Consider the following 24,303-nt stretch of genomic DNA (forward strand, 5'->3'; position numbering starts at 1 on the left):
GACCAGACCCCCTGACAAGAGAGTCTACCTGGCCAGTGTACGCGGGAGGTGCGAGTGGTGTTAATCACCAAGAGAAAAATAGGAGCAACTCAGAGTGACAGGCAGGAAACAGCCACTCACTCAGCAGCGGCTGGCCGGGCCCAAGGCGAGGGCTTAAAGCAGGACAGAAACTCCAGGGTGTTCTCAGCATGACTTCCCCCAACTCAAGGAAAGGAAAGAGATTTCACACACTGTAAGAGGCATTTCTATGAGACAATAATTTTCAGAAAGAAAATATGGCCAGGAGAGAAGTGACAGAATGAGAGAATGGTATCAACAACTATAATGTCTTCCATAAACTGAGACTAAACACCCTTCTCTTCAGAGAAACAGGGGCATCTTCATAGGAGGTGTCTGAAGGAATATGCTTAATCCTTCAGACCCCACAATGTCTGTGTGGCCCTCAGAGGACAGTCACCATGCTCATAATGGTCCCAGAGTTAAACCTGCCCTCTCAAACCATCCTCAATTTGGAAAGGAGGTTGCAACAGTCATACGATATTCTACCAGGCAAACAAAAAGCAAGAAAAAAAAAAATTTAAAACACACTGCACCTACAGAAAATATAGTTTTGTTTTTTTTTTTAGTAAGAATCAAGAATACATCTCAAAGTTGATGTGGCTGTCTGCTATCTTTATTTAAAGTTTGTACACTGTACCCAAACTGCATGCAGTTGATTAGTGGCCTCCTGAACCACTCCCACCAATAGAGGTGCAAGGACCACCTCGGGGTCGAGAGGGGACAGCTCCCTCCTTTGACTCAGGGCAGCCGCGGGTGGCGTAAGTTTTAGATTAGCGCTGGCACTGCTCCCTGGAGCTCGGTGACAATGCACATTTAAAATTTCTGTAACTCTGACCCAAACTGCCTACCGGGAGTGCAGAAGCACTTTACACGGATTGAAAACTATGGTAGTAATATTTACATGGGAGCATTTCAAAGCCTATAAATAACTTCCATTTTTAGCACTGATGTTTTAAGTTCTCTGCTCATAAATACTTTTGCAGTCTCATACTGTATGTTTTTAAGTGACTTAAGCTATCAAATTCTGCCATAAAATAAATGGAAAACAGTAGAGGCAAGACAATGGAAGGTCACATGTAGGGGATACTTTCATTTCCAGAATCAGTATGTAGCTCTTACTCTTCATTTTTTCTTGATGGGAAGCATGAGGGGAAGAAAGGTAACAAAGATGTCCTTACCCTCCTTGGGTAAGAGGCATTAAACTCATCTCCGATGCGGCGCAACTCCTGTGCGATCCATATCTCTGGGCGCAAATCCGGAGGTTCAGCCTGAGACTGCCTCATGGAAGCTGTGTGGGAAGAAACAGATGAAAAGTCAACTGCGGCCCACACAGCACTGAAATGTTCCCCTGCTATGGTTCTAGATGCTGCCCCCCCATCATGGAAGCTTCTAGATTTCAACAACTACAGCCATGCATTACAGATGACAGCGGCAAAGTCTGCTGTGTAATTCTGCCCAAAGAATAGGACTACAGATTAATTTCCTTTTACAGAACTAGAGGTTCAGAATTCCAAGAATTAAAAATATCCTGTCCCATTTATATATACTCAGAAGAACTGTACCCAAGAAACACGCTCAAGGGCTAGGGGTGTAGCTCAGTGACAGAGCGCTTGCCTAGCATGCGCAAGGCCCTAGGCTCCCTTCCTTCCCTGGCACAGGAAGAAAGGAAGGGAGGATAGAGACTCCAAACATACTAGAATATAAAAATTTAGTTTGTCAGTAATTAACCATTTGACAAGTAACAGTTCCTAGGAAAATGCCAACCACAGGTAGGAATAGGACATAAAACAGTTGTCCCTTCCAAGGGAAAACGAGAAAGCTGAGACGTCGGATGCGTCGGTTGCTATGGAAGTAGGCTTGGTGATAGAAACAGCCAGCCTTCCCGAGCAAGTGCTACCCAGGGCCACACGAAAGCATAATTGTATGTTTTGTTTCAATATTAATGCAGCCAATAAAGATGGGTTCAAATCTGCAAACACCACATGGGGAGAGGAAGTGTTTTGGGCCAAAGAGCAAAGGCTTTTCGGAAAGGAGAGAAAAGAGGACGGCTGGTCCCTTCATTAAGCTGTCACTAACATCCACACCCACGACATTATCTGTTGGCTAGTGAAACCATTAAAAGCCTTGCGACAGCCAAACATGAAGAACAAAACCGTGAGTCTTCAAAGGTCCCATCAGACTTCAGGCAAACAATATTCACATACCATGAAGAGAAGCATCGCCCTCAGAGGACGACGAGAGAACGGTTTAGCACCGAGTGCAGGAAGACAGATAAGACTCTGGGATTCCAACTGCTATTCATGTTCAACTTCTGTTCACTCGCTGTGAAAGCACGTACGCAGCATCCAGTTAAACACACGCGCTGCGTGTTAACCACCGCAAAGCGTGTACAACCTGTGCTGCTGGATTTCACAGGAAGGCTGAATGCAGCTTCCCGTTTTGTGCTTCTGTAAAAGGTCCACAAAACTGATACTAAATCGTAGTTCTCTAAAAGCATGTGTTTTGTTTTTTTTGTTTGGTTTTTTTTTGGTACAGGGAATTGAACTCACGACCTCACGCTTGCCAGGCAGGCACTGCGCCGCTGAGCTAAATCCCCAGCCTCTACAAGCATGTTAAAATGAACACAACAAAGTTTTTGCCAATTTTTCTCCAAATTCTAGTCCCATTTTCTCTGCCTCCGGGTCCCAACTCAAATACATTTAGGAACGACCCCATGAAGCCTTAGGGCTGTAGAGAAGCAGGTATGGAGGGCTGGGGACACACAGACCTCCCCAGCGCCACAGCACTCTGTGAATCAGCCAGAGGCAAGCCGCTAAAGGCAGCACAGATGCAGAAGACGAAGCTGGTAGGGGACACTTTTAGGGTTACTCAGGGATGGCCCTTGAATCTACGTCCAATCATAAAAAATTACTTGGGTCATACTCTTGTCACACAAATATTTCTAATGTTAATCTGTAAAGTCTATTAAAATTTTATTTTGAACCACTGGCAGAAAACAAGATTTCAAAAATGGAAACAAGGCTTTTATAAGTAAGGAGGGGAAGAGGGGTTGAAGGGAGGGCAGGGGAATGGGAAAAAACAAGAAGAATCAAGTTATATCACGTACAGGCACAAATTCCCTAGGATGAATGTGATCATTATGTATACTTAAAATGTACCAATAAAAACCATTTTCTTTGAAAAAGAAAAAAAAAAAAAAAAAGAAAAGTAAGATTTCAGGGGAGACCACGCCAGATGGTAATGATGTCACAGTACCCTGATTTTTCTTGGGTTTTCAGTCCTTCGAGGATGAACTATCACAGGGACCCAATCATTACGGTCTTTTATTCGCAACCAGGTACTCTTCCCCGCAATTTAGAAGCGTCTGACAAAGCTAAAGGAAAGGACCGCATCTTCGGTTGGTGCCCACTACACAGGGCTCCCGAGCAATCCTCCCCCAGGCCATAGCTGAGAGAAATCTGCCTTCAACCCTGGAGTCAGAAACAAAGAAAAATTAATTATCAAAAGAAAATCACTGAAATGCAGACTGCCTGTGTTTCAAGCTGGTGGAAAGGTAAAAGCTGTCAGCCAAGTGACTCAATGTTTATTTAATAAGTGGAGAAATTTGCTGATTTTCTCCCCCAATGCAAATTACCTGTGGGACACAAGTATTCTCTGTGTTCTGGGGGGTCTCGGCTCTGCTCCCTTTGTGTATTAAAAGCTGAATTTCAATCAACTGTTAGGTTTCCTCTGGACAGGCATACTTGGAAGTATGCTTCCCAACTTCTCACAAGGCAAACCAAAAACAAAACAACTCCCCTGGTTAATTCCCCTTGACCTGCAGATGAGGCCTGCTGAATTCTACGAACCCCTCACTTCGAAGGTGTCTGGTTCATACGGGGCTGGCAACCCAAAGCACCATCACAGGAGCCAGCACGGGGCAGAAGCTGGTTTATCAGAACTCGTGTACCTAGAGAACACAGCGACCCAGCCGTCGGCAGCTCAGAGGGAACTGCAGGTTCCTGGTGGCCCAACTCAACTTTATCTGCGTTTTGGAGGAGATAAGCAGATGGGCTCTTTCTTCTATGGGAAGAGAAGTTGAGCTAACTGCTAGTTAACTCAAACACACAGATGTAAACAGATCCACAGGAGGTCTCTCCAGCCTCAGCCGTGGGAGTGTCCTACAAGCCCAGGAGGCTACAATCTTAAAGCCCTTAAGTGGTTCTGGTGCAGATAATCTACTGAGGAGACCCTGAGAAAAATGCAAGAAGGGTGAGAAACAACGGGAGATGCCCGGGGGCCCTGATCTTGTCTTGGGAGAGCATGTAAGAGTGAGGAGTGTTAGATTAACCACAGGATGGTGCAGGCCAGGCTCGGCACACATTATAATTTGCTGGCAGCAGCTATAGATCAGTAAACAAGCTATCAACTGTACTTAGCTGTCCTTTAAGAAACTGATTACAAAACAGTGCTGTACAACGTAAATAACAGAGAAGGCTGGTATGTCTGAGCTACTCTAACACTGCACCTATCATGTCTGCTTTTCATTTATCAGTGCATATTAATTTTACAAGATACTAAGTCTCATTATAGCATTTGCATACATGCACATAGAGCATATTTTTATCACACCCCCCCATATCTACTTTTTTTTTTTTTTAATTAAAGAATGGTTTTGTTTCTTAGGTGCTGGGGCTGAGCCCAGGGTTGGGTGCATACTAGGGCAAGTGCTCTATCACTCTGGTTTTTGAAAAGCGACTATGCTTCCTTTTCAGTGGTACTGGTCATTGAACCCAGGGCTTTCACGGGTGAGCTACACCCCCAGGCTTTTAAAAATCTTTTTACTTTGGGATAGTATCTCACGAAGTAAGCTTCCCAGGCTGGCTTCACCTTCTAACCCATGAACTACCACTGCTGGCTGCAAATACAGTTCTTCCTTGAATCGATAAACTCAGAATGAATGGCTAGTGTTCATTCTGCAATAAGACACAGGCAGTATGTACACAGTAGGGTATGGTGATAGAGAACGCGGCCCAAATTCAGTTTTGAATATTTTGAAAGGCTTTGAGGCCCAGGCAGGTGGCCGACGGGTGTCCCAGGCACTGGTCAGCTGACCTATAAGGACAGGGAGGTGCATCTCCCTGCAGGGCTGCATCTTAAAGAGGTAGCAATTTTTTCTTTTCTTTTTTCTTTTTTGAGGCAGGGTCTCACTATGTAGTGCAGGCTGGCCTTGAACTTGCTTATGTACCCCCAAGCTGGCCTCCAACTTATGCTGATCCTCCTGCCTCAGCCTCCACAGTGCTGGGATTACAGGCATGTGCCACCATGCCTGGCAAGGGGTAGTAATTTTTAATCTGTGAATATAGCACATTGTTCAGCATAAATTTCACAGCTTATTTCTCAAGTGATCAAGTACAGTATCTTTTTTATGGGTTGGGGAAGCCCCTTGTAAACTCATCACTAGCGTAACACTAGTGACTGTCACATTCGGTTTCAGGCCTCAGGAGGAAGGACCAGAATGTAAGGGGGCCCAGCTGACCAGCTTCAGCCTGGCAGCCCCGTGGGGGTGCCAGCTTGAGCAGAATTAAGGTATTTACACCCTGTAGTGCCAGTTGGCTTAGTTCTGTCTCACTCAGCCAGGGCACAGACTACACTGGCAAGGAGACCCATGTGAATGGTCTTCCAGGTGCACCTGGAGCCGCAGACCTGGGCTGCTCAGCAGACGACCTTCCTCTAGCCCACACCCGTGATTCCACCCTCACCCAAGTGCCCCCCTCTAACAGTCAGCTACAGAACAGACAACTCCAATAACAGTCCCCGGCCACAAGGGTGAGAAACATCAACCACAAATACTTCGTTTTGCTATATGCAATGGGCCTGACCACTGCAGATGTTGCTACCTGGTCAATAAAATTGGCCCTTCATTTGAAACTAAAGTGCTTAACACTAAGTAGGAAGGTCATATCTTCAACTTAGAAGGCAATTTTAAACACACATAAAAAAATCCTTCAAAGGAGAAATTGTGAGGAGGTGCATTTTCACCTTGAGAGCATGGAATTTTAGCATTTAAGAGAGCACTTCACACCACAAACCTCATTCTTAAACTTTAAGAAAACACAATGAAATATAAGGAAGGCACTCCTTCTTCTAGTGAAGCTAACTCCAAAGCTATAACCTGCGGCAAAAGCCACCAGCCCTGCAGTATCAGACTGAGCCAGAGGGGACTTCCAAGGTCCAGCTTTCTCTTTACTTGGGACAGAAGCCACCAACGAAAACTCTCACAACGCGAAGTATCAAACACGGGCAATTCTGTCAAGTGTCCTGTGTCAGCTCAATTTTCATCCAGGAGCTTAGAATTTATTTTGTTTGGAATCCAGAACTTACTGATAACATCATTTCCTATGGCAAAATACCATGAGACATAACCAGTGCATTTTTTTTTTTTTACATGGTAAGGGTGAGGGAGGGAAGCAAGGAGGGCGTTTATAACCTGAGGACTTCAGCAACTCAAAAATGAGTGTCATTTAGTAAACAAACAGTCCTGATTCTGCCATAGGACTCTTTTCCAAAGTATACAGTAATTTAAAAATCTTAAAAGCTAAGCAACTGAGAAGAATTAATATCACGGTTAAGCAGCTGATAGTGCAGTCAGGCTGGGGCTTTCGAAAAGGACTTTCTGCTGAGCTGCCAGCCAAAGCAGGAAAATAAAAAAGTGAGATTGTTAATTGGTAATAAGCTCAACATCAGCCAGACTAAACCCTCTGACTTCTCTGACACGGCCAGGATGTTCCACCACACTGTTACAAATGGCAGGTGTTCACAGGGATGGAAGTCACCCTGTGACACTCACTCACTGCCGCTCTTTTGAAGTCCGGCCCCTCCTTGCCTGTGACAGCGCCGTGAAATGACACCTGACAACGCGGGCATCCTGCGGGGTGCAGGCCCACCTGTGAGCTCAGCTAGGGAGCAGGCATGGCTGCTATGTCAGTCCCTGCCTACCACTGTGAGGTACCAGACGTTGAGGCGAGGGTGGCAGGAACGTTCCCCTCTGTAGCACAGTCTGTAGATGTTCAGTCATCCACAGACCCTCAGACAGACTTCAAAATCAGATTTTAAAGCTATCCATGTGAATAAAGCTCAATCAATATTCTACTCAGAACCAAGGAAGGACCGCTTGGTCTCCCAAGAGACGTGGGACTATTCTGAAGAAAACAGCTGCTTATGTGAAACACAAAGAACACACTTAGCCAAGGGCACACGCATTCTGGGGGCCTGTGGGCTCTGGGGCCGCGAGGGAGAGAAGTCCCTCTTTCAGACATCCTACCGTCACCCCTCTCTGCTCCCCAAGGGATTCCGACGACACCACCCAATGCCATTAAGGACCAGTCAGGAACCACTTCCGCATGGCCTCAAACCAGCTTTAAACCAATCCCAAAAGAGAGACCCCAAAAATGTCTAGAAGAGACACTGCCTCTGCAGGTGGCCGCTTTGAAGCTCAAAGTTTATTTGGGGAATGAAAATGCTGGGATGTTTATTCATCTCAATGGCTGGCTTACGAAGTACCTTCAGAAATATCTTTTTGAGTCAAAAGAGTTATCCACAGCTCACAAGAGGAAGGAAGCAATCAGCCGGCCCGCGGAGGCCGCCTCCCTCAGCCCTCCCGAGGGCCAGGCTCCCTGTCGGCTCCTTGCAAGCCACTGGGCAAAGGAGCTACTGCCACTGTGACGGGTCTATTCTGTTGGAAATCCACGAGTCTGACAGGTCTCACCATTATGAGCAGAAACCAATTTCAAACACACACACATACACACCACGCTTCTCCCTCCAGGTCTATTTCTCACTAACGACTTTGCATTTCTTGAGTAAGCCTTCCACTAACTCCATCAGGCCACTGGGTGGAAATGAAAGCTACTACAAACAACAAGCTGGAGTGCATGGCATTATATAACTCGATGTTTCCTCAATCGGTTTTCCCTGGCATACATTTGTGGCAAGCCTGGGTTGTCACGCGAATGCAAAGCAGTGCCTCAGAAACGGCAGCTAGAGTGGGCCACCCTAGCCGCTGTTTCTGAGGCACTGCTGGTTTTTTAAAGCTGGTGTGAGGCCATCAGTGACGAAGTGCCCGAGATGAGGCAGTGTTTTTCTACGCACTCTTCCAATGTGCACTGCCCTCTGCCTTTCCGCAGTCGTGAGTTAGGAAGTCAGAGCGCGCTGCTTTCATCGATTTCCAATCTGATCCTTTGAGAGTGCCAAGTTAACCAAGACTGTGGCGCGAGACAGAAGTCTGGAAAGTAGTATTCACAAGGCTGTTTCCTTTCGCCATCAGCTGTTTCTTATGACAAGTGCAAAGCCAAAGGCACTAAGGTTACTGGGCTGTGCTTTCTTACTCATTTCTGGTTCAATCCCTGAGGACTTAATTCCTGAGCTGTCCTCGAGCACACACTGGCCCCAAGCTCAAATGCTTGTATCCAAACATGTCCCTGGCTTCCGGTCACAGAAGCTCGGCACCTGGACCAGATGGGAGACCCAGGCAGGAGCCCTCTGCCAAGGGCACTGGGTCTTCCTGGCCCTTGGGCCACACCCAGAGACAGGGCTCTGTTCTCCAAGTCACTGCAGTCCACACAGAAGGGCACAGAGCATCAGGGTTCTTCCTCATAGGAACTGCAATGTTCTCTTCTTACCCCAGCCCAATCATGACTCTGACCCTGGGGGTGGAGGACAATCCACCATCTCTCTCAAGCATCACCCCTTATCAATGAAGCTGCTGCCACATGCCCCAAACCTGGTCCTGGGCCAGCTTCTTCCACACATGCCACAGCTTGCCCTGCAAAGCCACTGTCACCGTCCTGTGCCTCTCTCCACGGGCCCCTGAACTGCTGCTCCAAGCAGGACGCAGTGGTATCCTGAACTCAGCACGGCAGGGCAAGATGAGGGGCATTTCTGCTCCCTGGGTTCTCTGCACTGACCGCATCCCACAAGTTCCTGGGACAGCTCCGCCTCCAAGGCTGTGCGTACACTCAGGGGACCGAAGACTTGACTACACCATCCAATAATAGTGAAGAAACCCTCATACTAAGTACAGTCAAACTGAAGCTGAACCCTGAACTCACTTTAGGACACAGACATTGACCCCATATCCCTTCTATTGTCAGTGTCAACAACTTCCCATTGGGAAAATTTATTTCATCAGTTACTCCATCAAGACTGCAAAAGCAACTACAAAAAGCATGACTTTATAGAGATCTTTGAAAAGTAAGTGCATTAGTTCACTTAAGACTTCCTTTGAAAGAGTTTTTAAAAATCTGAAGTTGCTGATTTCTGCAGGAATAAATTGCTTCTAGCCATAAATGAGATGCTGGGGCGAGGAGGGAATGAGAACTTATACCACAGATACAAAATTTCTGACTCAGTAGTGTCTCTTCCCCTATGAAAGCTAATACCACCAGGAGAAAACAGGTGATAAACCTCTTTTTCCCTAAATTCACATTAAGGTCAAAAACAAGAGCAAATCCAGCTTCTTCAAAAGCTACCCGCTACCCCCTCAACAGTTTTTAAACTAAAACACGGAAAACAGCCTATCCGTATTAGTTAAAGTTAGAATGTACAACAGCCATATATACTAAGTGAAGTTCTAATGCAACACAGATGTAAGGTCATCGATTACACACGGTGAGGACCAGACACAATGGAAGCTTCCCACTTAAGCGAATTCACAGAAGACAGCTGCCTCTTTTTAGCTCATTTTGTATAAAAGGAAAAACAAAACTTTCTACCTCAATTCCAGACACTAGTTTGCATAATCACAAAGATGCAATCATTGTGCCTGGATGGTTAATGGTTTAAGTTTTTGTCCTTAAAGCACACGTCTGTCCCAGTAGGGCCGTGTGACTGCTCCCCAGGAAACCTAGACAGCGTGTGTGTGTGTGTGTGTGTGTGTGTGTGTGTGTGTTGAGCAAGCATGTAGAACACATTCATACCTAAGGCGACATCCTACCAAGCGACAAAGGCAGACAGAAGCTCTCAAAAACAAATAAAGGTCAGAAGAACCAACTGTCGCTTTCACAGTAAGGAAAGTGAAAGGCTCATGAGCAGTCTGAGTGGCCCAAGGAGTGGCCAACCGGAGGGGCAGTCTGTGCCTGAGCCACTGCGTAAGCTCCACGCAGCCGAGTGTGTGGGAGGCTGGGCGGCCCAGGGTGTGATCTGTAAACAATGTCACACACACACTTGTGCCCTATCTCCCACACAGAGGATATTTTCTGTGCCAGAAGCAAAAGAATGGAGAGGCAGGATCAACGTAAGCCCACGAGGGAGTTTAAGATGTACACAACTCATGCTCCAAGACAGGTCTGCTCCACGTTCTGAAGCTCTTGCATCTGTCCAGGTACCTCCATGCGCCCGTCTTCTCCTGTCCCATGTCTGCCAGCCCCCTCAGGGCAGAAGGGCTGCCTGCCAGCTCTGGCACCTAATGTACTCGGCTATCCTGGTGTTTACAAACCACTGTGTAACACCCACAAAATGGCTGTTCCCTTTCAAGGCAGCTTTGCTTCCCTCAAAAGGCCTGACCTCTACTGGGTGGCCGAGATACCTTCTACTTCAGAGGAGGATGATGGTCCTCGGCCAGGCTCAAGGGCCTGCCCCGAGGCTGCTGGGTTAGTGGAAGAGCCGGCATTGGGCAGGTCACCTGTGCGACTTTCCAATGCCACACTTCATACCACACCACAGAGGGGCAGGGAGAGATCATAAACACCGCCCCTTGCGTCCAGAGAAGGCACAGCGGTGGCCTTCACAGCTGCTCCCCACAAAGCCCAAACAGACCCAGGTGGGCTGCTGGCATCCTATGCCGCATTAAGTATCACCTGTTATTTTTTTTAAATCCACAAATACTCGCGTTTCTGCCATGGGTACCAGCCTCTTGTTTAGGTTTACAAGTTGCTCTGATTAGTTGAATAGAATTTATGATCAAGTAAAGTGAAACTAAGATCAAAATTCTCAGATAGAATATTGTATCTATCCAGAATTCATTACTTCGTAGTAATAAATTTCCCATGGAATTGAACACTGGATGAATCAATAAGAAAAGAACCTTACTTGTCAGGAGATGGAAGCCAGGGCCTTGTACATGCAGGGCACTAGGGCTACCACCAAGCTGCACCTCTGGTCCCCAGAAACCTTCTTGGAGTCTTCTTTAACATGATTATTCCACAGAAAAGTAACTCATTCTGCTCACCCCAAGCACCTTCCCACATAGTCTTAAAAGGGAAACAAATCCTTCCTGCTTAAACTGGCATCTTAAAAATAGAAGCCTGAAATTAGTCATTAAGTTCTTCTATAAAGTACTTCTACATTTTAGGAACTCCGGCCCAGGCAAGTAACACATTTAGGGGTCGGGGCTGGGGAAGGGACTTCAGAGAGATGAAAACGCTTGCAGTCAACTTGATTCAACTTCACACACGCTTATCCTTTGCGACTAACATGGTCAAGGCATTACTTTTAAGTTTCGGCTGCAACACCCACCCAAGGAAGGGTGGCAAGGCCCAAAGGAGCCAAGCGTGATGCCTCCTGCAGAGGGCAGATGTCAGCAGCAAAGACCCAAGCTCAAGGCCAGGCTTCAAAATGAGACAAAACCGAAACCCTCTTCCCAGGTCCCAGGTTGCTTCCTTGCTCCAAAACTGCCACAGAAGCCTCACTCCTGGGTCCACAGACAGCCCATGACAGCGACAGGAGGCCTCCCTGTGAGCACAGAAGCATGGGCCCAGGGCGGCCAGATTGGCATGGGAGGCCAGACCCCAACCAAGGCCCTCACTCCATCCGAAGGACCACGGGCAGAGGCAGGCGTGGGAGGGGCAATGTGTGTGGTGCCCTCCCCTGGGACTCGCTCTCCTGTGGCTCAGCCAGCCCCAGAGCTACTCACGACCCATGTGGTCCTGGTCCGAGCCAGCGACCTGAGAGAACACAGGTGAGTTACTTTCCCACAGGACGCTGCGGCTCCCACCTTGTGGTGAGCAAATTCTTACAAACCACAGAGGCCTGGTCACCAAGTAGATGTTTACACTGACTGTTAACACCAGTCCCTCTGCACGGGAAAAACCAAGAAGTGACCAGGAAGGATTTGTAACTCGCTTACTCAGAAAAAAAGCCAACATTTAAGGGAAGGATGGCTAATACTCTGCTATTTTCTCACCAAAGGAGTTTAATTGCCTTGAGGAGAAAAGGGCAGCACCTATGCAGGGTGTGGACGCTCCCAGCGCTAACTCCCTGGGCTACAGAGAAATTCACCCTGTGTTTCACGTCTGAGGACCACCATTGTTCCATATGCACATTTTTGAACTTGGTCAAATTTCTGCCACATCCAACAGGCCATCTCCAGCAGGTGCCCCAACCAAGCCCAGTCGGGCAGCGCAGGGTCAACAGGGGCTTCCAGATGCTTCTCCACGGCCCAAGGACTTGGCAATGGAGCCCAGATTCTCCTCAGGGAAACGTTCAGCTTCACCAGCAGGTTAGGGGTGATGCAGACCTGCCCTCTCCAGTCCCTCCCAGGTCAGTATCTGCAGATTTCCTTCTTTTTACCCATTTGTTTGCTCCGGGACCAGGAAGGTTAGACAAATTCCCTTCCGGATGTGTTTCACAGATTCAGTGAAAGGACAGCGTCTTTCCAGGGAGGACAAGAGGGCATACCACACAACTGCCAGGCCAGCAGGCAGCTCACTGAGAACAAGGAGAAACCAGAGTTTCCACCAGCCGCTTTCCGGGTACCAGCTTATTCTAGGACTCCTACAGCTGAGATAAGCTCTGTGAGCCTCACCTGATGAAGAAACAGGCTCAGACAGACTGGCTGGCTGAGGTCCTTGGGTGGACAGAGGAACAGCTGGAGCCACCTAGACTTGCTTGACGCTGACATGATGAGCAGACTATGTGTGTGTAGCAGGGCAGCGGACAGGCTCCTACCAGACGGACATGCTCTACTTTGCTAAAATTAAAAAAGCAGATGGCCCAGAAGGAGTAATTAGGGGACTCATGTCAATGAGTACAATGGGCCAAAAGCTTGACGTCACCTGGACGAAATCTTCACCTACATAAAGGACACAACGGCTAATACCACACTGTACAAATGAGCCTCACCTGCCCGGGGACGGGCCAAGGTTAAAGAGCAAAACAATGGCTACCACGAGGTTTGTGCTGATTACAGATGCTAGTTATGATGCTTCTACAGGTGCAGAAAGGCACGCAGACAAGACCACCTGTGATGTTAATGTAATACCCACTGCAGTGGGAGGTATTTTCCTGTCCTGTGTTATCCCTATGAGCTTCTTTAACACCAAACTAGCTAGCATCACTTCTGTAACCTTATGAAACTTAACCTCATACCAGGAGCACTATTATAGTGCTAGCTCTTTTCATACCAGAAAAAAGCACCTCAATGTGTCAAAAGGATGCTGAATAATTCAGGGGTTCTCCCAGCCCCTTAGGACTGCAGAAACTGGTTTTCCGGCTGTACGAACAGTGCTATGATGACCCCCTTGTGTGTACACTGCCTGCTGTCAGCATTCCCTGAAACGGAAGCGAGTGACGGCTCCTCCGCTCTGTGCCTGCCTGCTGAGCCAAGTGTGAGGGTGTGAAGAAATGCAGCTGGCAGGAGTCAAGGAGCTCTCTAAGGACAGGGATGGGACCAGCAGAGAGCATTTCCAGCTGCTGGCCAGAAGGAACAACCAAAGGACTGGACAGGCTGGGAATTTCAACACTGCAGAGGATGTCGATGGACTGAGGCTGCCCAACGAAGAAAGGGAGATTTAATTCTGGTATGGGTGACGGGATAGAGCAGGGAGAGTTGGGGTCCATGGGGGGCTCTCCTGGTACAGTCAGGAGGACCACAGACTGGGCTTTACAGTAGCACAAGGCATCACTGCCCAGCCTTCAACTGGTAATTCTAAGTAGACAGATACCCCCAAACCTATCACCACATATGTCCTCAATACAAAACAAAGCAGCAGGTGACCAATCTTTCCTGCTTTGTCATCCAGGCAGATACAAGTTCCCCTAGGGCACATCAAGTCTGACCTGGTTACCCAGACATTAAGGATGTGTGTAAGCAGAACACACCCTCTGGCCATCCCAGTGTCCCACATGTGAAGAGAGAGAGATGACAGATACTGATCTTCGTATCAGGAAGAAAGTGGCCTGGATTATGGCTAAATCTCAGTTCTCATGCTAAAAGCCTATAATTCCACATAAAGAAGGAAAATAGCTAATAAGTTATATATTCTGAAGTTTTTCCTGCCAGTGCCAATCAATAATGTCCTAGTCTGAATGTTTGCATCCCCCCAAATATGTGTATGCTAAAACCTAACCCCTGTGGTGACAATATCAGAACATGGTGTCTTTTTGATATGATTAGTGGCCTTACAACAGAGACTCCCCAAGAGACCCTCACCTCTTCCGCTATGTGAGGACACAGCCTGAAGGTGCTGCCTTTCAACCAGGAAGTGAGACCCTCATGAGATAGGAATCTATCTTGATCGAGGATTTCCCAGCCTCCAGAACTGTGAGAAATAAATTTCTGTTGCTTTTAAGCCACACAGCCCATGGTACTCTGTTATGGTGGCCTGAGAAGATAAAGACAAATTCCAGTTATAAATATAGGAAAATACAGATTTCTAGCTCCACTGAGGAGGTGCTCATTGCCCTCAGATCCTCCGTCTTGTAAGAGCCTGGCCACTGCAAGACAAGTGAACGCAGGAAAATGGAAAGATGAAGAATGATGCGGTGAGCTGTGGCCTTCTTGTCATTTTCTACGTGGCCCAGAAGGCTGTACCATAAGTCTCCAATTGGGAACCTCCCACAGGCACAGAGGGGCAGCGCTCCAGGAAGCTGCTCACCCTGCCAAGTGGCCAGGGAGTGGGTGACCCTCTTGAAGGAACCCCTGTTCTACCTGAAAAGCAAGGGAAAAAAACATCCCATCCCAGAGCTTCAGAGTGGTCAGTGGGAAGTGCATCTTCCAGCTGATCCCAAGCCACCAGAAGGAGAGGTGCTCTCATCCCAGCCCTAGATGGTGTCTGCAGGCTGCCTGCCCAGCCCCTGTCAGGAAGAAGTGACCCTGCCACCCTGCCCAACCACCGTCCAGCCGCTGCCCAGTGGAAGCAGTTGAGGCTTCAATTCTGTTCTGGGGTAGGTAAGTGGGGTTGTGCAGCAAGCTAAACCTTCATCCCCACTGTGCAGCCAGGGAAGGCTACAGGCTGACATTGCACCACACAACCTCACTGAGCAAGGCCATGCAAAGCAGGGCTGTGGACCACTGGATCTCCCACCCTGCATCAGAGAGGGAGGAGCAGGTGGAGGGAGGTGGGGTGAGAGGTTAGCAGTAACTCCCACCATGGGGTAACAGGGAGCAGAGAGAAGCATCCTGCAGAAGCAAGGAGGGAGGAGGCAGCCCTGCACGATTCTCCCACTCTTGGGTGTCAGGAGCAGCCAGGGAGGCCCAGTATACCATGCCCCAACTACAACTAGACTCAGTGAAGTCACATGAGCTGGTTCCCCTGCTTTTGCCAGTAGTGTCAGTGAAAGACCAGAAATAAACCCGAAGTTCCACCTCACCTGGCAAAAGCAGGCACAAATCTTAAGAACTGAAAAATACAATTTACTTATAAAAACTCACTGGATGAGTTCCATAATAGGGTAGAAAGGACGGGAGACACAGTCAGAGAATAAGGAGGACAGACAGATCAATAGAATTTCTTCCATCTACCCACAGAGAAAATAACTGGGAAAAACGAAGTGAGTCTTGAGGACTTGTAGGACCAACCAAAGCACAACTATTCTTAGCATCAGAGTTCCAAAAGAGAGGAAGGAACCAGGAAACTATCAAAAGCTTGAAAGCAGCCCAACAAGCAACGACTCATAACTTACAGGAAGACACCAAATGGAAGGACAGCAGATTTCTCATCTAAAACCATGGAGGCAGAAGGAAGTGGCATGTTTTTCTAGAAGTGAAAGAAAACTGCCAACTATAAATTCTACTGAGTGAAATGTCTTTCCAGAAGGAAGGGGAAATAAAGACATTCTCCTGAGGACAGCTAAGAGGATCTGCTGCTCACAGGCCTATCATGGAGACTCCAAATAGAAAGGAAAGGTTAATGCAAGGCTCAGAACTTCAGAAAGGAGAGAACGCTGGAATGAAAAGGCGGAATAAATATAATAAACCAGTAAACTTCTCATGAGCTTCTTAAATCATATTTAATGGCTGAAGCAGAACTTGTAACACCATCTGGTACAGCGATTAAGGTATATAGGGGAAATATTTAAGACAATTATAACTGAAAAGTAGTAAAGGGATCTAACAACTGAACGGAAAGTTAAGGCTTCTACACTGCAGTTGAAGCCTTAACACATGGAAATTACGGATACTGACACATTTATAATACGTTATACCGTATGTGTATGTGCTATACCAAAAATAGCCACTAAAAAACTATTTAGAATAACACGTTTTTTTAAAAAAGACTGTAATCACCACCAAGATAAAACCCTAAAAAAATGTTTAAATAACCTACAGTAAGGTTAAAAAAAGAAATAATAAACAGGAAACAGAAACCAAAATAATGGCACACTTATGCAATCACCTCAAATGTAAATGGTCTAAATGTAGTATTTAAAAGATAGACTTGGCCAAATAGATAAAATAACTTTATTGACTGATATAATATACACAAAAAAACTTATTTCAGGTACAGCATATGTAGGTTGAAAGTGAAAGGATGGAAAAAGATCACAAGAACATTAACATTGATTTTTTTAAAAAGCAGAAGTGGCTACATTAATAAAGTGGACTTTACAGCAATGATAAAATGGACTGAATGACTAGGAAAATATAATGCTAAATGTATCAGTATCAAACACCAGGCCTTAAAATATGCAAAGCAAACTAAAAGTCGAAGGAACAGACATAGCAACCATTATAGCTGTGAACTCTATCACCATACTCTCAGCAACTAACAGAAACCTACACAGAAGAAACAAAGATACAGAAAAATTTAGCAATGCAATTAAGCAATAAGATGTAATTCATTCTCTCTCTCTCACACACACACACACACACACACACCATCCCCAAAATAAGATGTTTTTCAAGTACTCATGGATCGTTCTGTAAGTAGACCACATCCTAAGCTGTAAAACAAACCGCAGCAACTTTTAAAAGACAAAAACCAGGCAGGATATATACTCTGACCATATGGAATCAAAGAAAACAAAAAAGACAACAGGACAAGCTCCACACACTTGGGAACAACCCACTTCTGAATAATCTACGGTCAGAGGATATCTCACAGAAAATAAAAATACACAGAACACAATGACAATGAAAACATAATACACCAAAACACGTGGGATGCAGCTCAAGCACAGGTGAGAAGGAAATTTCTAGCATTAAATGCTGACTTTAGCAAAGAGGAATGGTTTCAAAACATTATTCTAAGTTCCCATCTCATGAAACTAGAAGAACATAAACACAAAGCAAGCAGGAAGAGGAAATAAACAATGAAATTGAAAATAGGGAAATAACAGAGAAAAATCAATGGAATAAAAAGCTGATTTAAGAAAACTGATAAACCTTGAGAAAGGGTCATATAGATAAAAAAGACACAAATCATCAATATGAAATCATACAAGCTACCACAACACTGTCTCCATCTGGGTCGGTACGGGGTTACCACAAAGACTTTTCACACTCATAAATCCAACAACTTACAAGACATGGACCAATTCTTCAAAACCCAGAGACTTCCAAAACTCAAGGAAGATGAAATAAACAACCTAAATAGCCCCATAACATTAAGAAATTAAATTTCTATCTACAAGTTTCCAGGAAGAAATCTTATGGCCTAGATCACTTCACTAGAGAATACAGCACTGTAAAACATTTAAATACTGCACGCCCTGTCCCAGGCAAGGTAGATTTACACTGCAAATCAAACAATGTAAGGCACATCAACAGGCTAATATAATAAAATCAGTCTTCTCCAGTAGTACAAAGTGCTTTATAAAATCTAACACTACTCATGATAAAAACTTAGCAATCTGCAAATAAAGATAAAACTTCATCTTTTTACAGAGCATCTATAAAATACTTGCAGTTACTGATTAAATTTAATGATTAAAGATAGAAAGCTTTTTTTTCCTAAGACTAGAAACAATGTATGGATGTCTGCTCTTGTCATTCTTACTAAATGTAAGTAGTAAAAGTCCTAGCTATTACAACAGGGCAAGAAAAAGAAAGAAAGCATAGATAAGAAATAAAATAAAATAAAATAAAATAAAATAAAATTCCCCTGTTCCTTACTTGCAGATTGCATGACTATCTATGTGGATCTTCCAAGAAATCTAGGAAACAAAACTGGAACTACGTTCAGTAAAGTTTCAGGAAACCAAGATCAATACACAAAAGCCAACTGCATTTCTATATACTAAAAAGGAATACAAGGAAACTGAAATGAAAAACACATTACTATGAAATCCTCCCAACACTTGAAGTATAAATCTAAAATCAACAAACGATGTACAAGCTCTATTTCCTGAAAATTATAAGACCCCAGTGAAAGAAACCCAAGTACCTGTACACCTAAATACTTACAAGAGCCATACTTGTTCACGGGTTCTAAGACTCAGCAAGGTGAAATATAAAAATGACAGTTCTCCCCAAATTATCGTATGAGCCAGCAACCTCACTTCTGGGTATATATCCAGAAGGATTTAGAGCAGTGCCATGGCTTGTATCTGGATGTCCCCCACAAAGCCTCATGTGATCACAGGTGGGGCTTTTTAGAGGTGGCTGGCTCTAGGGTATGTGATGCTGGGATTAAGAGTGCCCTACCCTTGGTGTGAGTGCTCCCTCAGGGTGGGCAGCCTAAATGGAATATAAGGGACGGACAGAAGGTTGCTGCTATCACTTGCTGCTGTGCTCTGCTGCCTCCTGCCTGCTGTGTGATGCCCATCTGCCACGCCACCCTGCCTTGGAGCCAGCCATAAGATTATGGACTGAAACCTCTACAAACTGAGCCAAAATAAAGTTTCCCTCCTCTAACTTTGGGCATCAGGTATTTTGTCTCAACAACAAAGAAAAGTAACTAAGACAAGCAGAATCCCGAAAAGCTATTTGCACACATTTGTAACAGCACTCTTCAGAAGAACCAAAAGACAGAAGCAAACCAAGTGTCTATTAGGGATGAGTGGATAAACACAATATGGTACCTACTCATACTGGAACAGTACGTACCCCTAAAAAGAAGGGAACATGTTACCATATAGGAACTTTGAAGAAACTATACTACGTGAAGTCAGTCAGTCACAGAGGGACAAATATTGCATAATTTCTCCTAAAGTAGTCAAAATGATAGGGACAGAAAGTAGAATGGTGGTTGCCAGGGGTAAGGGGAAGAGGAAGAGGAGGAGTAATTTAATGGGTATAAAGTTTCAATTCCGCAAGACGGAAAAGTTCTGGAGACTGGCTGCTCAATGATGTGAAGGTGCAGAACACTACTGAACTGCACACCTGAAAATAAATGGCTAAGATGCTAAGTTTTATGCTGTTGTTTTACCACCATAAAAATTTAATACATACACCGAAGGTACTATTTCAACATGTTGTCCATATGAAAATAAACGAGTGTCCAGTATCTCCTGGGTTTCTGCTCTCTCAGGCACTGCCTAGATCTGGACACAAGGGAACTCTCAGTCTGAAAGGAGGGGCCAGACAATCACCAATTGCACGAGGGGGGCACGTACGATGCTGAGGGGTGCAGCGAGGAATACAATTAGCTCCCATGCAGGAGTGAGGCGTGCCAGCAAAGAAGTGTAACGTGGAAGTCATCTACTATCATGACACGGGGGAGTGCACATCCTCGTATTCTGACTTTTCTCAGCTCCTATTTCCAATTGTATTGACCACACACACTCCAGAGAATAAATGTGTACAGGGTTTAATATATAACTTGCATAAAAAACACATGACATAAAAATTCACCCAGAAAGGCACTCAGCGAACCAACACACAGGGGTGACATTCACTAAAATCGTAACAGATCCTTTGTTAATGAGCTCATGTTCCCAGAGTGTGTAGAGACCAAAATGGAGCTGGGACGCACGAACTGCATTTCCCCAAAATAAATGTAATGTTCATTCAACCCGTCTTCAGAAAACCAGAGACCCAGAGTTCTAATGCAAATACCTGATTACTATGCACCCCCAGTAAAACTTGATTTTCTCATTAAAACAAAGATGCAATGATGAATAAGACCTCAGGCCGTGCTGTTTTCTACCCCAAGTCACTGAACAGAAAACTACTCTGTGGTAAAGGAGCCCCTGGCTAAGCAGAACCTCTTTTAACCTCACATTCATGTTCCAGCGGCTCAAACTAATCACAAAGACGTCTTTGTGAAAATTGCGTTTTGCAATAAATTTTCAAAAGCATCACTGAAGATCTTAATGGAAATGGTTGAGCAAGGGATACTAAACAAGGCCAAAAAGATAAGAGAACCACTGATCAGCTCAGTGTGCCGCGGTCTTCAGAGAAAAAGAGTGAGCATCACCAGGGAAAGGAATTACAGACTACAGAAATGATCAACTCAAGTTGGGCCTGATGGCACACACCTGTAATACCCGCCGCTCAGGAGGCCGAGGCAGGAGGATTAAGGGTTCAAATCCCGCCTGAGCAAATAAGCAAGATCTTATCTTTAAATAAATAAATGAGGCTGATGTAGCCCAGGGGTAGAGTACCCTTGGGTTCCATCCCCAGTACTGGGGAAAAAAATCAATTTAATGAACTCACATTAAATCTTCCCCTCCAACTAGTACTGCATTTCCTTCCTTTCTCCCTACCCTAGCTTATCCTCCCCTAAAGCAAATCTTCCAAGAATTTAAATGCTAAAAACTTTACCTTGGTAGATTAATTCAAACAAACTCGTTGCAACTTAGCATTTACTTCTAGGCGTTCAACCCTAAGCTATCACACCAACCTAATGGAATGTAGTGTACTGAGGATCCATTACTTTGCAGGTACAACCAGTAACTCTGGCTCACAATTTAGATTGTATCTTTAAAGTTCTGTATCTGTCATCTCAAATAACGGTGCTTACACTGTAATTATAATTGTTAAGTGGTGTTTGTCACCACAAAAAACACGCATGCCTGCCTTTACAGTAAAGAATACGCTAAAGCATCCACTATTCCTATGAAACAGGGAAGGAGAAATTATTTTCACGCATTAAGCCACCACCTGCAGAGACTACTGTAGAGACCTGTGGTGTAAAAGTGTAATAGCTTCCACAGGGTCCTTAGAATAACAGGTTTTTAAACATACATACCATAAAGACCTGCTCACTAAGAACGCTGCAGCTTCATATACACCCTGGACTACTTCACGGGCAGCAACTCCAAGAACTTCTGAGGCTGACATCGGCTCAGGAGCAGCAGCCCTGGCAGTAACTAAAGTAGTGGTAATAGTACAAAACTTCTAGGTGCTTTCCCCAAGGAGGGGCCCTAACGAAACATCCCCTAGCAGTCAGCAGGAGCCGTGCAGCCCAACACATGGCCACTCGAATTGTTACCATTTTGCCTGACATTGCCTAGCCATGTACAGACTGACCGGCCACAACCCCTGAGGTCCTTCCTATCTCTGTAACACTGGGGCACACCTGCCCAATTGAGCTCACTGAAGGGGATAAATACCTCATCATACCACATTTATTAATACAAAATTTCACACTGTGCTCCAGAATTCAAGTGGCGGGCCTCATGACTTTTGGTCAGCCTTTAGCAATGGTAAGACCTAAAAACCTCACTAGAATCCTTACTGGCTTTCCCAATCAATAACATTAGCAATTTACTTGTGTCTTATTTACAAAGGGCTGATATGGACAAATACCAAATGTGATTTTGGTGCACAGTGATCAAGACATCAATCTTTTCCACTAGTGGAGTCAAACTAAGAGGCTCATCCCTTCACGTGGTTACCAGAACTGCACTCAAAGTCACAAGCTAGAGAAGGTCAAGAGTCCAACAAAGCTTGCAGACGTTTCAATGCAGCTTATACAGTGTCTTAAAGGATCTAAATTAGTTGTCAGTGTTTAAATGTTAGGATATGGAGCCTCAAAATCTCCATTCCTAGATTATCTTGCAATATCGGAATACCTGCCGCTCTGAGACCACATGTCCTCCTGGCCACGATCATGTGACCCTAATGTAGAGGAGCAAATGCTTTCCAACAGGTCACAGTCCTCACCAGGTCAGCTCCCTCACTGCTTTAACTTCAGGCCTCTTCGGCATTCTATTTCAGATCCTAACCCTGCCTTTAATCCCTGAAATAAAAACCCATAACCCAACCTCATTAGTACTATCTCCAAATCCTGTCAATAAACCCACATTTTCACCATTCTATGTGGGTACCGATTATACGGATGAGTTCATTTTCTACAAACATTATTTTTGAAAGTGATTAGCTTGTTACACCTTTAGTTAAAAGTGATTAGCTGTTTTCAATAACTGAGCAGGTCCTTTTCAAGTAGAACGTCCACACGTAGACCTTAGCAGTTAAACCACGCCCTGGTTAAATGAGTTAGCTTAAGGAAAGGAACAGAGATTCAAGCTTTACAATCCCAAAGGCTGAAGTGCTATGTACTTGGTAACAGTTTAGAAAAATGTCATCTTGACATTTTGACACATCCTCCACTCCCCTCAACTTACAGCATACAACAGTTGAGGGCTTCTACAAAGGGGCTTTAAATGCTACCCACAGCCTTGAACAGATACACAACCAACCACATGCCAACTGCCTCTTACCCGGGTATTGCTTACCCATTGCACTGAGATAATGGTTGAAGGCCTGGCAAGGAGGACTTGGGGTTTGTGTTGATTTGTCACAACTCATAGGTGCCGGGCTCCTGTCTGTGTCAAAAGAGAAATACCCACTGGAGGATCGAGACAGCAGGGAAGATCTTCTCACAAAGATGAAAAGCGGGGATCTGGTAGCAAAAGGGCCAGGGCTGGCCGGTGGGGCCAGCGGGCCCTGAGGGCTGCCGTGGGGGCAGCGGTCCCCTTCGCCTTCGGGATTACCTTGGGGCTCCGTCTGTAGGGAGGTCAGGGCCCCAGGCCTGAGCTGGGGTGGCCTCTCAGCAGGCTGCAATTGTCCACCTTCTGTGTCACACTCACTACTTACATCGGAAGGTTGCTTGGCCATTTGGTCTTTTTTTCTGCAAGTAAAAGAAGCAAATCTAAGATTATCCAGCAAAACAGTAATTACAGCGAGATAAATCAGCAAACCTTCACTTATTAAAAACCCTCAAGAGTTCATCCCAAATACAGTATTTTAAAACCAAGCTGTGATGTTGTTTACTTCTCTGACAATCTCTGAAATAAAAATACACTTAAAATAACAAACGTATGATTATCTTTTTTGGTGATGGTGGGGAGGTGGAACCAACCACCAAACAAAACAGTAACAATGTCAATTACTCGTGAAACTGGTGCTTCTACATAAACAAATACACAAGCTGCAAGAGCTGCAGTCTTTCTGAAGTCTATTCACATGTGCTTTTTGCTCGGGACAGACTTGAATCAAGTGAGAAACTCCCAGCGGGCTCTGATTTCCCGGGATCAGATACCGCGCTGGAGCACAGCGGCAGGCGCAGATGCAGCGATTGCAGGCTGCTGCTGGCCGAGTTCCCTGCTCCGGCCCCATTGTTTGCCGAAACTGCTGAGGGCAGCAAGTCTGGGGAAGGTTTGGCAGCGGCCGTCAGCCGTAGTAAGTGCGTCACAATAGAGTTTGTAACTCTGAGCGCGGCTGGCCCGGCCCCGGCGCTCTCCGCCCCCGTCCCTGCGGGTCCCGCCGGCGCGCCGCACCGAACCGGACAGAACTTCCCCGACCTGCAGCCTTACTGCTAGGTGCACATCTCGAAGTGTGGGACCCCCCTGCCCCGAGCCTTCCCCTGGCACCCCGTGCAAAGTCCGCAACTAGCTCCGCGCGCGCTCGCCAACACTTGGCGCGCCGCCCCTCCACCCCAGACCTCCCCTACCTAGGCCACCGCACCGCCGCCACTCACGTCCGCCCCTTCCCTTCCGAGCGTAGCGTCCGCGCCCCGGCCGGGGCCCCGCGGCGTCCAACCCGCGCCCTGCGCCGACCCGGCGGCCCCTGATTGTCACCGTAGAGGCGGCACAGGAGACTAAGCCCGGCGCCCGGGTTCAGAGCCCCCCGGGCAGCGCAGAGCCCACGCCTTCCCGCCC

The 24,303-nt window shown here is 46.0% G+C and overlaps 1 protein-coding gene across 4 annotated transcripts in view; it reads right to left on the reverse strand.

Moving 5' to 3' along the window:
• The window catches only part of Bcl2l11 (BCL2-like 11 (apoptosis facilitator)), a gene marked incomplete at its 5' end in the record, with an annotated part of 39,544 nt that extends 15,241 nt beyond the window's left edge, over positions 1-24,303 (reverse strand). The window contains 4 exon segments of one of the 4 annotated variants that reach the window (XM_013522761.1): positions 1,239-1,348; positions 22,879-22,968; positions 23,137-23,273; positions 24,123-24,303. In XM_013522761.1, the coding sequence (XP_013378215.1) occupies positions 1,239-1,348; positions 22,879-22,968; positions 23,137-23,273; positions 24,123-24,303 (518 nt within the window). 4 annotated transcript variants of the gene reach the window in all.

The sequence above is a fragment of the Chinchilla lanigera genome, unplaced genomic scaffold (assembly GCF_000276665.1).
Source record: "Chinchilla lanigera isolate Chin_1 unplaced genomic scaffold, ChiLan1.0 scaffold00069, whole genome shotgun sequence".
In the NCBI taxonomy this organism is placed as follows: Eukaryota; Metazoa; Chordata; class Mammalia; order Rodentia; family Chinchillidae; genus Chinchilla; species Chinchilla lanigera.